Below are 15,640 nucleotides of genomic sequence, written 5' to 3'. Positions count from 1 at the left end.
ATTTGCATGTTTCTACTATTATTTCTATAATACAGAATTATAGACAATATTTAAATTGCTTATTGTTAATATTGAAAAATACTTCTTGGGTAATCATTTTTAAAAGTTGTACCAGTTTATACTCCCACCAATGTTGTACAATAAAAATATTGATTGCATAAAGTAGTTGAAGTGCTGTAGGAAGATCATACTTATAATATGTTGTATTTTGATGGCACTTCATGTTTTATCACATCCACATTCAACTTGCCTATTTGGCTTTACAGAAAACAGATGAATTTTGTAGAGTTCAGATGTTGCACCAGATGTAATTTCACTGCTGAAATAAATCAACATATTCCCTGGAATCCAGTATATACGAGTAGCTATTAATCTGACAAATTATTATTTTTTCTTTATATGAGTATGTGTTGCAAAGAACACCTGAGCGGTTTGCCCCCAGCTGACACCCTACTCTTCTACCTCAGGCTCTATCAATTCTCTACCACACTGCCATAATCTAATCCACAGGGACTTTGATTGCCTCTCCATTCCATAAAAATGTCACGTTTTCCATTCTATGCTGACTGAGCAATAAGTAGTGACTACCTTATACACCTTGGTAACACACATGTATGACAGGGTGGGGAAGAATTCCTACAAAAATTCAAAGGCCTGCCATCTCTGTAAATTTTCTAGGGGTCTTGTAGTGTGTCAAGATACTTCTTCCAATAGCTGGCTCCTTCTACCATTAAAAAAATAGGCACAGCATTTGGTAGGCTTTTTTAGATTTTGAAGGCATCATGTACCTCATGTGGGTATGTTATTCTGACCCATTTATCAAGTAGCTTGACAAGCTGCCAGGTTTGCATAGAACATGTACTGAGAGAAGGCTCAGCAACAGGTCCATACTGCCATAGCAGCTGCTCTGCCTCTTGGGCTATATCACACAAAAAGTTCACTGGTGTTTTAAATCCCTGTGGAAGACAGGAATTTTGTATGGCATTTTGCAAGCCCGCTACAAGTGCATCACAACACAGACCTTTAGGATTCTGGAACAAAGCTATGGAGCAGGAGCAGTCCACATGAACTTAGTGCTATGGAACCTTCCAAGATAAGTTGTATGTGCACAGAGCACATCAACCTTAAGTAGAAGTATATGTATGAAATCAGGCCTGGCGGGTTCTAAGGGCCTGGTTAGGTAACATGAGCAAGTGGCTCAGATTCCCATAGCTCCTATTCTTGCTACACTGATCCTCTCTTCAAACTTCACCTGTGGTCTCCTTATGACCAGTTAACTAAAGTAGAAAAATTCAAGCCCAATGTAAAGATGGCTCTATATGACATGTTGGTGCCCCTGCAAGAGCAAAAAGTTTTAATACGACAGCCTCACTCAGGAGCCCTGAAGGACATAGCAAAGGGAAACCCTCCCGGTGGTGAAAACTTTGAACAGTACCTTGTGGTTCATTTTAAAAGAGACATGCCAGAGGTACATACCTACACACATTCATGGACCATTCAGCTAATGGTTTGGCTGGCTGGTCATGTAAATACTCACTAAACAGCAACCTCAAAGAGAAGGAGCTAAATAATCAGGTAGACAAGATGATCCATTCCGCAGAGGTCAATCAACATTTACCCCCATTCTTGTTCTTTCTCAAAGGGCTTACGAACAAAGTGGCCACTGCTGCAGGAACAAAGATTGTACATGGGCTCAGCAATATGGATTTCCACTCACCACAACCAATGTGACCACAGCCACTGAATAGTCAACCTGACAACATAGGGCACAAAACTTGCCTTAAAACATTTAGAAATTTGTTTTTAAGTACTCAGAAGCATAAAGGAATAAACATATCAAGATAATTAGTCCACACTCAAAGAGAACATCTGTGTAACTTTGGAATGGATATGTGTTTGTTTATTTGGTCAAGCACAATTATGCTGTTATATTAAGCTTAGTATATACATTTGCCTACTTACAATTTTTCTGTAGAGATACACTTGTATTGAGGCTGATTTATGTAGCAAGCACAGTCTTTTTCTTCTTTGTATGTATATTTAGGTAGTTCTAAAGAGACTTACGGTGATTATGGTATACAGGTTTCCAACTACCACTGCCCCCTAACCATTGGCCCATTGTAGTTAATAAAGTTTGAGAGAGTCGCATCTTACCCAAATATGTTTTGCATTTCTAAGTGAATATGTAAAGATGGATAACGTCTAGTAGGGACAAAAAAATTAAACTATAAACGTGAGAATAAATAGTAAAATTAGTGTTAGTATTCTTATTCATAAAGGTAGCCCTGACAACAAAGGGGATTGGAGAGAGACAAGTATGGTTGAGAGCCCATTATTTGGATACAGTGCTGGATCTTGGGTCTCTCAACTTGGGTGCCTCCACCCTCTATATCCCAAGAAATTAGTAAATCAATGACTAATTCTCAGTCCAAATAAAGAGCAAATTACAGTGTTGTTTTAAACTTGCTATGCATTTATGTTTTCCCGATCTTTTGGGATTTATTAAAGGAATCTACCCAGAAATCCAAAGAGAATTCTTATTAATGAAGGTTACCTCTGCAATAAGGAAGGAAGAGCCAACACCACAAAAATGGGTTAGTGAGATAGTAGTTTAATAAAGTCCCTTACAGAAAATCTAGTGTTGCAGAAATTGGGGTAAGGATAAGAGAAAGGCGCTAAGAAACTTTTTGGAGTAAGATAACCAAATATCTGTAAGTTTTCTGGAATAGAGTCTCCTGAGTATTTTTCTGGTTACTTCCTTTAGAATTCCTTATTATTTGGTTGACATCTCTATCAAGTTTCCAACAGACAATGAAGTCGGTTTTAGGGAGAATAAATTGAGAAAATAGAAGTACCTGTATCAGAAATAAAGAATGGAAATGGGAGGGCATGGGCAGAAAGAGAGTATATGAGCAGCAAAGAGAGTTTTTGAGAAAGAAAAGAATTCTTGAAAATATAACCAAGACTTTTTATGTATAATTTTTCTTCTCTTGAATAACTTTTCTAGTATGGTGATGGTGGGATTTCTGAGAAGAAACACAAAGAAATAGAAAGCCAGGAAACTCTTTTGGACCTCCATAGAAAATAACCTATGTACGTAGTACTTACTTATAAGGGTGTTATAACAAAAGTATTAAATAGGAAACTGAGTTCAGGGATTTTTGTCAATTAGTTTTGTGCTAATGTAGAAATGGAATTTGAACTGGTACCAAAGAGCTATTAAGAAAAACATTAGTACTCTCAGGAGAACCAGATAATAAAATGTGTATTAATAGTTACTGTGGAAAGGCCATCTTGCTACTGGAAATAAATAAATTAATTAATTAATAATAAGAAGAAAATTAGAACTTTTGACTTTTAATACATTTTTTCACTTTCACTTCATATATGAATGTCATGAAATTTCTGTTATGGTTGACTAAAAATAAAACAACAGAGCACAATATTTTAATGCTGACTAGGCTCTAGTCTTACATATTTTTAAAGGGTTAAAGAAAAGCCAAACTGATCCTTCATGATGAAAGGTAAAAAGTCAAATGTTGTTTACAAAGCTCATTTCTCATTTACTTTTTCATGTTTTGGGCTTGTTTTCAGGCAAAAGGACTCCTGTGGAAGATGGAACTCTGTGTGTGTTTTCCAGAGCGTGTTTCCAAGCCCATCAATGAAACATGATACTGCTGCTCTGTGTTGAAATGCTTGAAGAACATCTTGTTATCTGCTGGCCACTTCCATCCTACTGAAACCATGGTCTTCTCCGCGGTGTTGACTGCGTCCCAAACTGGGGCCACCAACACAACGTTCGTGGTCTATGAAAACACCTACGTGAATATTACGGTTCCTCCACCATTCCAGCAAGCTGGCATCGGTCCGCTGCTTAGATACAGTTTTGAAACCCTGGCTCCCACTGGGATGAGTTCCTTGACAGCGAATAGCACAGCTGTATCCCCAACACCAGCAGTTTATAAGAGCCTAAACTTGCCTCTGCAGATCATCCTTTCTGCTATAATGATATTTATTCTGTTCGTGTCTTTTCTTGGGAACTTGGTGGTTTGTCTCATGGTTTACCAAAAGGCTGCCATGCGATCTGCCATTAACATCCTCCTGGCCAGCCTGGCATTTGCAGACATGTCGCTAGCAGTGCTGAACATGCCCTTTGCCTTGGTAACTATTCTTACTACCAGGTGGATTTTTGGGAAATTCTTCTGTAGGGTATCTGCTATGTTTTTCTGGTTGTTTGTGATAGAGGGAGTGACCATCCTGCTCATCATTAGCATTGATAGGTTCCTTATTATAGTCCAGAGGCAGGATAAGCTAAATCCATATAGGGCTAAGGTTCTGATTGCAGTTTCCTGGGCGACGTCCTTCTGTGTAGCTTTTCCTTTGGCTGTAGGAAACCCAGACCTACAGATACCTTCCCGAGCCCCCCAGTGTGTATTTGGATACACAACTAATCCGGGTTACCAGGCTTATGTGGTGCTGATTTCTCTCATGTCTTTCTTTATACCCTTCCTGGTGATACTGTATTCATTTATGGGCATACTCAACACCCTTCGGCACAACGCCTTGAGGATCCATAGCTACCCTGAGGGTATATGCCTCCGCCAGGCCAGCAAACTGGGTCTCATGAGTCTCCAGAGACCCTTCCAGATGAGCATCGACATGGGCTTTAAAACGCGTGCCTTTACTACCATTCTGATTCTCTTTGCTGTCTTCATCGTGTGCTGGGCCCCATTCACCACTTACAGCCTTGTGGCGACGTTCAGTAAGCACTTTTACTATAAGCACAACTTTTTTGAGATCAGCACTTGGTTACTTTGGCTCTGCTACCTCAAGTCTGCATTGAACCCACTGATTTACTACTGGAGAATTAAGAAATTCCATGACGCCTGCCTGGACATGATGCCTAAGTCCTTCAAATTTTTGCCGCGGCTCCCTGGTCACACAAGGCGCCGGATACGCCCCAGTGCTGTGTACGTGTGTGGGGAGCATCGGACGGTGGTGTGAATATTGGAACTGACTGACATTTTGGGTGATGGTTGTTCTTTATCTGACTTTGAATTTTCTTTTACATGGCTTCTCCACTTCCACTTGATTGTGTTTTTAATAGGTTTGTGTGTGCAGTGTAAAGAAAGAATTGTGACTAGTTATAATTCTGTTTCCCAGGATACACAATATGGAAATAATCACAAATGTTACCTCCTGGATTCAAGAGAAAGTCTAGATTTAGGGTGGGGAGATGGTTTTTATGTTGTTGTTGTTCTTTGATTGACTTTGTTTTTGAAGTAGGAATCAGGATTGGGCTTTATTGAGCCTGCAGTTACACTGAATTGTAGGTGTTTTGTATGCTGCTAAGGTATGCTTAATTGACTTTATTAATTCTTTTTTTTGTTTGTTTTTCTGGAAGACACTGCTGCTTTTTGCCATCACATTGGAGCCAAAAACCACATACATCTCAGTAAATAAATATTTACTTTTATTAAAAACAAACAAACAAACCCAAGGGGGTTAGTGACATTTTAAAAGTCATTAATATTTTCTTTGGTGCACTTTAAGAAACAGCGTATCAACTAATTCAGTCATGTTTTTCAGAATTGATTTTACAGGTGACATGTTATGCTTTAGGAATATTGCATTATCATTTGTAGGAAGATAGTTTTTAAATGTTTTATCTGCATGTACAGTTTTAAAGGAGAGAACATAAACATAGAAAATTTTCAAAGCACAAAGCGATTCTTTAGAGCAATAGGGCGAAGTTGCAGAGACAGAACACCCTTGCAAATTTAAATGGGATGCAGTGAGGGGGTGGCTAGTAGTGCAGCCTGTGGTGATTCCTTCTACTCAAGGATTCTCACTGAGTCCAGCGGGGAGAAGGGCCTACCATTTATTGGACACCAACCACATGCCAGGCACTGTGTATCATTTTTTCCTCACAGCATCCTGTGAGGCAGGTATTATTTCTTCCTTTTTAAAGATAAAGCAAGCAAGTCTCAGAGAGACTAAAACCCTGCCCAGGTTTACTGGTAGAGCTGGGAATCTGTCGGAGTCCTGAGACGGCTAATTCACTGGGCCGTACTGACACATCTGGCAGGCTTAGATGTTTGTAGTCAAGAGGGAACTTTGTATGTCTTTTCATATTTTTTTTTTTTAGACTAAAACATTTTTTAAAATTTCCTTCATTTTTAATTAGCAAAAGAAATGTGAGACCATTACAGAAAGTCTGGAAAATATAAAAATGAAATCATTTACAACCACCCTTTTACACTGGAACTTTAAAGTCTTAGGTAAATAAAGCTATAAGGAAAGGTGATTTTTTGGCTTGTTTTGGTTTGAAAAACAAGTGACAGGTGATTATGGAGAAGTTACATACAGCTGCATGTAGGTTTCGCCTTGCAGGTTCGGAGGTTTCCAGTTTCCAGCTGTTTCTAAATGTTCTAAGGCAGAACAGCATTGTGGCCCGGTGCTCGCCCATAGCAGAGCTGGAGTTTGTGAATGTGCTCAGTTGGTGAGTGTCCTACAGAGAAGCAAAAATCAGCCCTGTTCCAAGCATAGAGCAAGTTGTACTAGGGCAGGTCTGGGGTTTCAAATTATTTTTCTCTTGCTGATGATGTGTACTGCTCGGTGCATCCAGACCCTTTGGTTCCCTTCTCTCTGTAACCACTCATCCACTTTATAGAACAGCTGACAGAGATGGGGCCGCAGCCTAAGGCCATAAGGGCTGAAAGTGTCGCCTCTTGGCTACGTCATGGGCCTTATAAATAGGTATGTTAACCGTGAACACTTTCTGGATTTACAGCATCTTTTCAGAACTTTAGTGCTTTGTGAACCGGTGGGAAGAATGAGCCTCTGTTTCTTCAGTTGTACTACGAGAGTTGGATTAGGTGAATCTGAGGTCTGTCCCAACTCTAATGGGCATTCCTCCATGTGGGCGTGGAGATTTTTGAAGAGCCCAGCTGACAGCAGCCTTACTCTGGTCTCCAGTATTACTTCTTTACATTTTATTTCACTAGTTATTTCTCAACATTGAACATCTGAAGAGCAAGTGGTACAGTGTCAGGAGTTAGGACTTCAGAAGATAGAGGACATCACAAAAGACCTGGGAAATGCTGCTCTTGAGGCAATTGCAATGGTGTTGGAACGCATTTTCCAGTTCAAGAACTCTTTGGGGACTCATGCATATCATTTAACATGTTGTTTGGGGATCATCTTCTGATGATAGTCACCTACCTCTTTGGTTTCTAGTTTATATTATTCGCAGGTAAAATTACTGTGTCCCTGTGGATCTTATAGAACATAAATACTCTAGTAACACACTGAAGTGTATCATGCTTTCCATTTTCAATGTAAACTGGATTTCAAGCAGATATTAATAAGTATATTGAAATTAGACTTTCTCTAAGGAAAGTTAGCATGCTCTGTATTCATCTTACATATTGGCAGTGGGTCTTGAGACTCTTGATTGGAGTTGAAACTGAGCTTTATTTTCTTTGTCCTTTTTTTATGAGCAATCCTTCGGTACTTTTGTGCTGCTTGGTAGGCAGTGCATCGTTTATTGAGAGCTGTGGAGTGCCTGCTTAGATGCTCGGTGTTTGTGAAAGAAAAAAGAAAGGGGCCTTTGTGAGAATTCAGCAACACTGAACAGCAGTTCCCTTTACCCTGGATAATCTTCTTTTTTTTTTCAATCTATGCCACACCTGTTTTTTTTTTAAATTTATTTTTATTTTATTTTATTTTACTTTATTTTATTTTATTATTTTATTTTATATTTTATTTTATTTGGGAGCAGTGTGTTTCTCCAGGGCCCATCAGCTCCAAGTCCTTTTTCTTCAATCTCGTTGTGGAGGATGCAGCTCAGCTCCAAGTCCAGTCGCCGTTTTCAATCTTAGTTGCAGGGGGCACAGCCCACCATCCCATGTGGGAATTGAACTGGCAACCTTGTTGTTCAGAGCTCGTGCTCTAACCAACTGAGCCATCCGGCCGCCCTTACCCTGGATAATCTTGATCAGATGACAGTTTACAAATCATTTTGAACATTTCTATTATGTATATAATGTGAAAGCTTTAAAAAAAAGAAGTACTATGGGGTACCTTTGAAAAATTTAGGTGCAGACTCGTTTGTTGCCTATTCCCCTATATTTTCTTGAGGGGAAAAAAAAATACCACTACTAATTATCACTGCTGACTGACATAATCAGAAAAGCTTTTATTTTCCTTCTGGCTAATAAGTAAGAAGCATGAAAGGGATAGTGAAATATTTGTAGTCAAAAGAGTCAAAAGAAATCCCCAATGGTCTGGAGTAGTGATGTTCAAACTTTAATATGAATATGTGTCTAAGTATCCCCAGGGGTCTTGTTAACTATGCAGATGCTCCCAGAGGCTCCCAGGGCTCCCAGAGGGGCTGGATTGGGCCCAGGAATGCGCACTTTTATTTTGTTGAGCGCTCTGTAGGTTTCTGCTGCAGGTGGTCTTGGAGACACACTTCAAGAAACACTCCTGTCAAAAAATATACCCATTTCAATATTGTCTTTTTTATACAAAGATGTTGGTTTTGTGTTGGAAGCCATTATCTCCTAGTGCATGGATAATCCACATCCAGAAGAAAAAATGTATGCATCATTGTGCCTAATTTGCTGCCATGTGTGTTAGTGCTGGATCTCGCCAGTGTTAGCTTTACTTTCTTTCAACTGGCCAAACTCAGATAAACCATCTCACTTAACAGTAGAGCAAAAAGACTGACTTAATATTTGAGAGTCATGGCTTCTGGAGTCTAATTCCGCTAATACCTTCTTTTCTCTTAGAGATGTCTTTATCGTATGCAACCTTCTGAAGAATGTAAGGGTAATGTAAAGATTCGTTTAATTCCTACTGCTCTGCTTAATGCCAGTCGTATTCAATGGAAGCATGAAAAAAATAAAATAACCTTTTTAATCTATGTATTTTGGTTGCTAACAAAGATACTTTTTTTCTTGATCTTTGCTTTTGTTTACATAAAATATTTATGCATATATCACAGAAAGTTTTTCATTCGCTTGACATTTTATTCTGCCATGTTTTTTAGTTAAAGTTTAAAGATCTGCTTATTTCAAATTTGTTTTGTCAACCATAGTCCTGTTAAACTGCCTTCATTGAAAACTCAATTTTTATAATAAAAATATCAAAGCACATGTTTGTTATTACAGGTAAATGGTAATACATTTCTTAGATATATATTGGTACTAGTACTTTGTAATTAAAATTAATTTATTTTAAAACAGTACTCGACCTGTATTGGGGAAAAAAAAGCCACTTTGAATTTTGGGTTGTTAACATTTAGAAATCGGAAAGTATGGTTATTTGTGCATATTCTTATTACAACCAGGAAAAGTGCTCCCAATAAGAAAAATAAATGTTTAATATTTCTAAAAGTGGAGTTGTTGTTTTTTTTTAAGGACTACTTCATCTTATCTTAGAGAAATTTGTCATGAATAATACTTTCTATTAAATTAAAATCTGAGTTTAGTTTAATGTCCTGCTTCCTTTTGGGTTCTTATTTTCAAATTAGCTCTCAAAACCTGTGTGTGTAACTATACTCCGGTTTTAGAAGTTCTCAGGGTAGTTAAGGATGAAATGAAACTTGGCACGAGATTGTTAGTATTAAGAGACAGTTTTAAGAAATTCTATCTAGAAGAGTTATGAAAATTTTACTGTTGAATCATTTAAAATTATATTGTCACTTGGCAAAGCAATGGCAGTGGCTGTTCCTATTTTGACAACATGATTTCATACTGTGCTCCCATTTTTAAAGTCTAAGGCCTATCTAAAATCCACTTTTACATCCATAGAAAATATTTATTTGTATATAAGAGTTTCAGTGTTTTGCCAATTAAACATGGGGGTTTATTTTCTTTTCCACTCATATGCAATAGCTAAATATATTTCTTCTTTTTTAAGTTACAAAAGAAGGTTGTCATTGAATCTACATTGACAGTTCCTTCTGAAACGGAAAGGTAAGAAAGATATAGCCAAATAGAAGAACACGTTGAACTTTTCATAACTACCATGAAAATAACGAACCCTGCTCAACTCATTCATAATAAAGAGAATATTTAGGAGCAATTTCTACCTTAAATATCAAGGTGCAGTTAGATTTAATGCAAAAAGATAACAGAAAAAATTCCTGGCTCTATCAGTCAGTGTTTAACCAGAGAAGAAGAACTGCTGTGTTTCCCTGAAGATAAGACCTAGCCGGACAATCAGCTCTAATGTGTCGTTTGGAGCAAAAATTAATATAAGACCTGATCTCATTTTACTATAAGACCAGGTATAATATAATATAATATAATATAATATAATATAATATAATATAATATACCTGGTCTTATATTGATTTTTGCTCCATAAGAGACACATTAGAGCTGATTGTCCGGCTAGGTCTTATTTTCGGGGAAACATGGTATAGGAGAGATTTATTAAGAGATTTATTTCAAGAATTGGCTTACATGATTGTAGGGTTGGCTACGCAAATCTGAGCTGCAAAGAGCAGGCCATCAGGTAAAGCAGGCTGGGAATCACAGGCACAACTGAAGCTGCTGCACAGATGGAATTTCTTCCTCAAAGAAGCCTTAGTTCTGCTTTTAAGGCCTTTGGACTGATTGAATCAGGCCCACCCAGATTATCTAAAATAATCTCTGTTGATATGGGCTGATTATGGACTTTAGTCACATCTGCAGATTACCTTCACATCAACACCTAGATCAGTGTTTGATGCAGTAGCTGGGGTCTGTAGCCTAGCCAAACTGACACATCAAAAGATCATCACAATGATGATACCCAAATTTAAAACGTAATAAAATTCTTCATGATGCTGTAGTGGTAGTCCAAAAAACTCAGTCATACAATCTCAGGTTGAGGTTAATAAAACGACCAAGGTAAGCTTGTGGCCGAGGATGGGATACACATTCTGACCGCATTCCATTCAGATTCACGTAATCACGAGGCACAATATTTATCCCTGGTTTTCACTGTATCTATTTTGAAAGTTCTCAAAAGGGAATAATAATTGATCAGATGATTATGTAAACCAACTTCCTTTCTGTGTGAGCTTTCATTATTAGTGATACTTGTCAAGGATGATACTTGTCAAGGAATTTGAAAGCTTTGATAGTTCTAACGTTAACTCTCAGGATAAAAGTATGTAAATCGTAATAATGATGACGGGTGCCATTTTTTAGCCACGTATTGCAGTAAAAAATACACTTTATCTCTTTTAATTCACAGTATTTTCTCACTTTTCCAACTGAGGAAATTATGTTCCTAAGAGATTAAGTAATGTTTTGAGACATAGCTTGCATTCAAACCAATGCCTAACGTCATATTTTTCTAGGCCACTTTGATCCTATTATCCTCTGATAAGAGAACTGAGAGTCTAGTAAGAAGACCTTTCTAAGCATCATACTGAATGATTACGACTTTCCATGCATTAAATAATAAATAATCATAGCAGCAAAACCTACACACAAAGTTGTAGATGTTAACACAAAGCCTAGGTTGGTTTGTTCTTGGTTTGAACTCATAGACGATACTTGGCTAAGTCAGGAAAGAGGCTGTCAGGCTGAGAGGGTCCCTGGGAACCTTGGGCACACCGTCTCTAAAGTCTCTAGAACTTTCATGGAACTTGCTGACTATGGCCAAAATTTTAGGGACACTCTAACTCCCAGACACTTACCTTAAATTGCATAGATCCCAGAACCCCTTTTGGAAAAGCTGTCACCTGGTGCACAATTTGGGTTCAATTATATACTGATTTGTCTGAAGTACTGGGGTTTAATCTTGTAGCCAAGACTACTTGAGAGAGGAAGTGGCGGTGATAAAGTCAGAAGCCCCAGGTCCTTGTGCCAGCTTTGACACTCCTGCTGTGTCACCAGAACTCTTTCAGCCTGACATAAAATGGCAGTGTTTTAAGATACCCATTAACTTTTGACTGGTAAAGGAATCAGAACTGCTTAATCAATTGAATCATTTGTGTCAAACAAGACAAAACAAAAACTGTACCAGAAAACTGTTACTGTAGTTTATTATATATTTTCGAAAATGATGAAAAACATTTTTAATTGTGTGATTTTTCTTACCATCTGTTCTGTGACAGTACCCCTTATACAGGTTTTCAAATATATTATACCCTAATAAGCAGACGAAGAAACAGTTTTAGAGCAATTAAGTGACTTGCCCAAATTCTCACAGCAATTAGGAGGTAGAGCTGGGATTCAAACACAGCTTGACAGCTCCCAACTTTAGATCTTTTCCCATTTCACTTCAAGTCAGTAAGGTTTTACTGTCAGAGAGAGAGAGAGAGGCTGGATAATGAGGTTGCAAGGTTTGGAAAAACCAATAATCAAGTAAACAGAGACCAGATAAATGATCCTGGAAAGTATTGTAATTTAATAGGTACATGTTTATTAGTAGAAAGAAGAATGATGGAATGTTTACATTTTTAAGAAAATGAAATTTATTTTTATTGTTATTATTTTTCAGTTCATCACCCAGGCAAAAACCACTAAAAACCAGCTGAGCTCACGGACAAAGGAATATGGCAGGTCGCTGTGACAAGGCCAGGAACTACTGCTTCCCAGTATGTGGGTCAGCAGTTTGTTCTCCTCAGTCTGGACTTAAACTTCCGAGGGGACCTAAGCGAGGTGAGTGTTGCTATCACTTTTGCCCCTCCAGACTTACAGTGGAAGAACTTTTCCTTTCTGGATTCTGGGCACTCCTCAGCAAACTGTCAGTAGCTAGGGCATTTCTTTCACCTCCTCTTCTAGGACTCACCTAATGAGCAAGGTAACTGCAAACAGCACAGGAGACACTTTTCTCCAACAGAAAGAAAGGTAGAGTTTTCTTGTCTGACTTCCCCAAAGGTATTTGTAGTCTCTAAAGCTATGATTAGCTTAGATTGCAAGACTTCACAATACCTTATGTTCATCCATGTGAGGGCTACTATTGCCAAGCAACAGGTCTATTTGATCTCTTTCGAGGGCAAAGGCTTCTTAGGAAAACAAATATAGAGTACAACAAGATGCACACTGAAGGGAAATACAGCAATGTAATCTGACAGAGATGTGAGATTACATCCCCAAAACAACAACAACAACAACAACAACAACAACAACAACAACAAAACACCACATCAGCTAGGTCTTGATTTCTAGCCTCACCTTTCTCCTTTGAGTTTCAATGTTTCTGTCTCACTAGAAACTACATTCCCTGATAGCAGGGCACTGTGCTTGTTTGTTTCCCCAGCACCTAGCATAATGGCTCACAGAGAATAGTGATTTCCAAAAGTCTGGAAATGGACATTTTGATGACAGAATCTTGGTGGTAAAAATTATCACAGACTTATCCAAACCAAGTGGGTTCTAAGTGGCAAGATCTGAGACCAGCGACCAGGTCTTTAATCCCCAAGTGCAGTGACCTGCTTACTTGACTTAGTCAAATCAATCTGCTTCCTTGACTTAGGGGAGAAGGCAGTCTGGGGGTTCTCTGACACTGCATCTGCCAGTTTGGGGAATGAGTGTGTAAAGTGGCTAGGGCTGCTAAATTTTTATTTGCTACACTTGGCAACCCTAAGAGGAGTGCACATATGTATACAATTTTTTGACTGTATGATGTGCAAATCACATCATGGAGGAAGTTCTTCTTTACCTCCTAATTGTAAGGCTGATATGTGACTATATTTTGTCTGTCTTGACTAAATGTGCAGGGGTTCAGGCTTCAAAGGGGAAAAGGAGGAGCTGACTCATTAGCTGAGGAACATAAATACAGATGGACTGATAACGGCAAATAAAAGGCATATTTCTGTAACTGTTTTGTGTAACCTCAGTTTGTTGATAAATTAAATGACGACGGTGATATGGTGAAAATGTAAATCTCCATCAAGGAGATTTAGATGGGAAAAGTCTTCTATTGCTGGAATTAGACATCCATATGTTGAATGTCATTTGAACACTTGCAATAGAAATTCAGAGTTTAAATCACTTTCACCATACTTTTGGCAGGACTGGGAACACATTTTTTTTTCAGCTGTTCTTCCTGATGGGAGCTATAAATAGCTTTGGGGAAGTATATAATTATCTCAAAGTAGAAGCTAAAGATAAAAAGCTGTTTGAGATTTTAAAAGAACATTTAATAGTTATTATTATGTAACATTTATTAAGTATGCTCACTGTGCTCATTGTCTATGCCACGAAGAAACTTGAAATAAAGAGTCAATCCAGATGTCACATACATAAATAGACCAAAAGGTATGTTAACATGGTGCCAGAATGAAGGGTTGATTCAATAAAAAAAGAAAATTTAGGAGCACAAAAAAGAAAATTTAGGAGAACAACACTTACCTTGCTTCAGCCAAATCACTGTAGTATTGTATAGAAATGAAGAGAACTTATATTTAGTAACAAATCTTTAAAATACTGGCTGTTTAAAATAAAGATGAATGGTCACATAAAAACAGGTATTAATAATATTATGGTGTATATATGGGGTGCTATGTTTTTTGGCAGCTAACTCAGACTTTTGCATATAAAAGTTTGCTTTGTTCCGTGAACAAATGCTAAGCTTTAAATACTAAATAACGATTCATTGTTGGCTGAAGCAAGGTAAGTGTTGTCAATAATGATTTCAGTCATCAGCTCCTGGCTAAGACCGTTGTTGCTGTTTAAAGCCTATAGAACAGGGGTGTCCACACTTTTTTCAACGTTTTTCACCAAGGGCCATATGCGGTAAAATACATAAACAGCCGGGCCACTCACTCGAGGTGAAGTACGAATTGCCTCACCTGGTTTATTTAAGTAAACTAAATATATTTTTGGAATTTGCTGCGGGCCAATGAACAATGGATCTCAGGCCACAGTTTGGACACCCCTGCTATGGAACATTCACAACCAAATAATCACATTAATGCCAGCCATTAGTTATTTGATGCCTGCTAGATGACGCAAGTATACTATAGCTATGTAAATATATACTCTTTGACTCTTATAACTTTAGAAGGTGGATATTATTTTGCAAATCCTCCAGTGCTCCAAGTGGTGAATTGAATTTTAAGAGGCCATGGGACGCATGAAGTCAACACTTCATGAGACAAGAATGTAGACCAACATCTGAGTGGACACTGGAACTCCAGCTTTTTTTCACATTGTAGTATCATCTTACCTATACTTTCTTGTTTCCTTCACCTTGTTTTTTCCTCCATTCATGAAGGATTTTCCTTTAGAATCTGATTGTCCCATTCAACCTAACTTGCACTTGGTAATTCACCCTGTTGCCTCCGGTCCTGCCTTAAGCTTGTCCTCAACTCTTCCATGGACTCCTGCCCTAAGCTTTGGTGATCTGGCTACATTGTTCATTACATCTTCATCTTGGTATCCTAGGCTCAGCATTCCTAAACACTTCTCAGCAGAGGTAATTTGCATAGATGCTATTGCACAAGATAAAACATGAATATCCTCATTATGGCCTGAAGTCATGTGTTTCTCATTTGCAAGCAGGAAACACAGGAAATGCACCAAAGATCCTTATTAAGTATTATTGGTCCTGGTATCCTCAGAGCACTTCTGAATATAGGGCAGAAATCCTGCAGGCCGGGAGGGTACATAGCTCCCAGAGGCCAGGG

The 15,640-nt window shown here is 38.2% G+C and overlaps 1 protein-coding gene across 3 annotated transcripts in view; it reads left to right on the top strand.

The window, feature by feature from the left end:
* Positions 1 to 12,589, top strand: part of GPR63 (G protein-coupled receptor 63) — a 56,494-nt gene extending 43,905 nt beyond the window's left edge. Inside the window, exons 2-4 of one of the 3 annotated variants that reach the window (XM_033093921.1) lie at positions 3,595 to 4,161; positions 9,928 to 9,983; positions 12,508 to 12,589. In XM_033093921.1, the coding sequence (XP_032949812.1) occupies positions 3,745 to 4,161; positions 9,928 to 9,983; positions 12,508 to 12,544 (510 nt within the window). In that variant the 5' untranslated portion in view covers positions 3,595 to 3,744 and the 3' untranslated portion in view covers positions 12,545 to 12,589. Of the gene's footprint in view, positions 1 to 3,027; positions 3,094 to 3,594; positions 6,308 to 9,927; positions 9,984 to 12,507 lie in introns of those variants that run through there. The other 2 variants (XM_033093913.1, XM_033093905.1) reach the window with 2 other exon arrangements.
* The last annotated feature ends 3,051 nt before the right edge of the window (positions 12,590 to 15,640 follow it).

The sequence above is a fragment of the Rhinolophus ferrumequinum genome, chromosome 3 (genome assembly GCF_004115265.2).
Source record: "Rhinolophus ferrumequinum isolate MPI-CBG mRhiFer1 chromosome 3, mRhiFer1_v1.p, whole genome shotgun sequence".
In the NCBI taxonomy this organism is placed as follows: domain Eukaryota; kingdom Metazoa; phylum Chordata; class Mammalia; order Chiroptera; family Rhinolophidae; genus Rhinolophus; species Rhinolophus ferrumequinum.
This window is presented reverse-complemented; position numbering and strand designations above follow the sequence as displayed.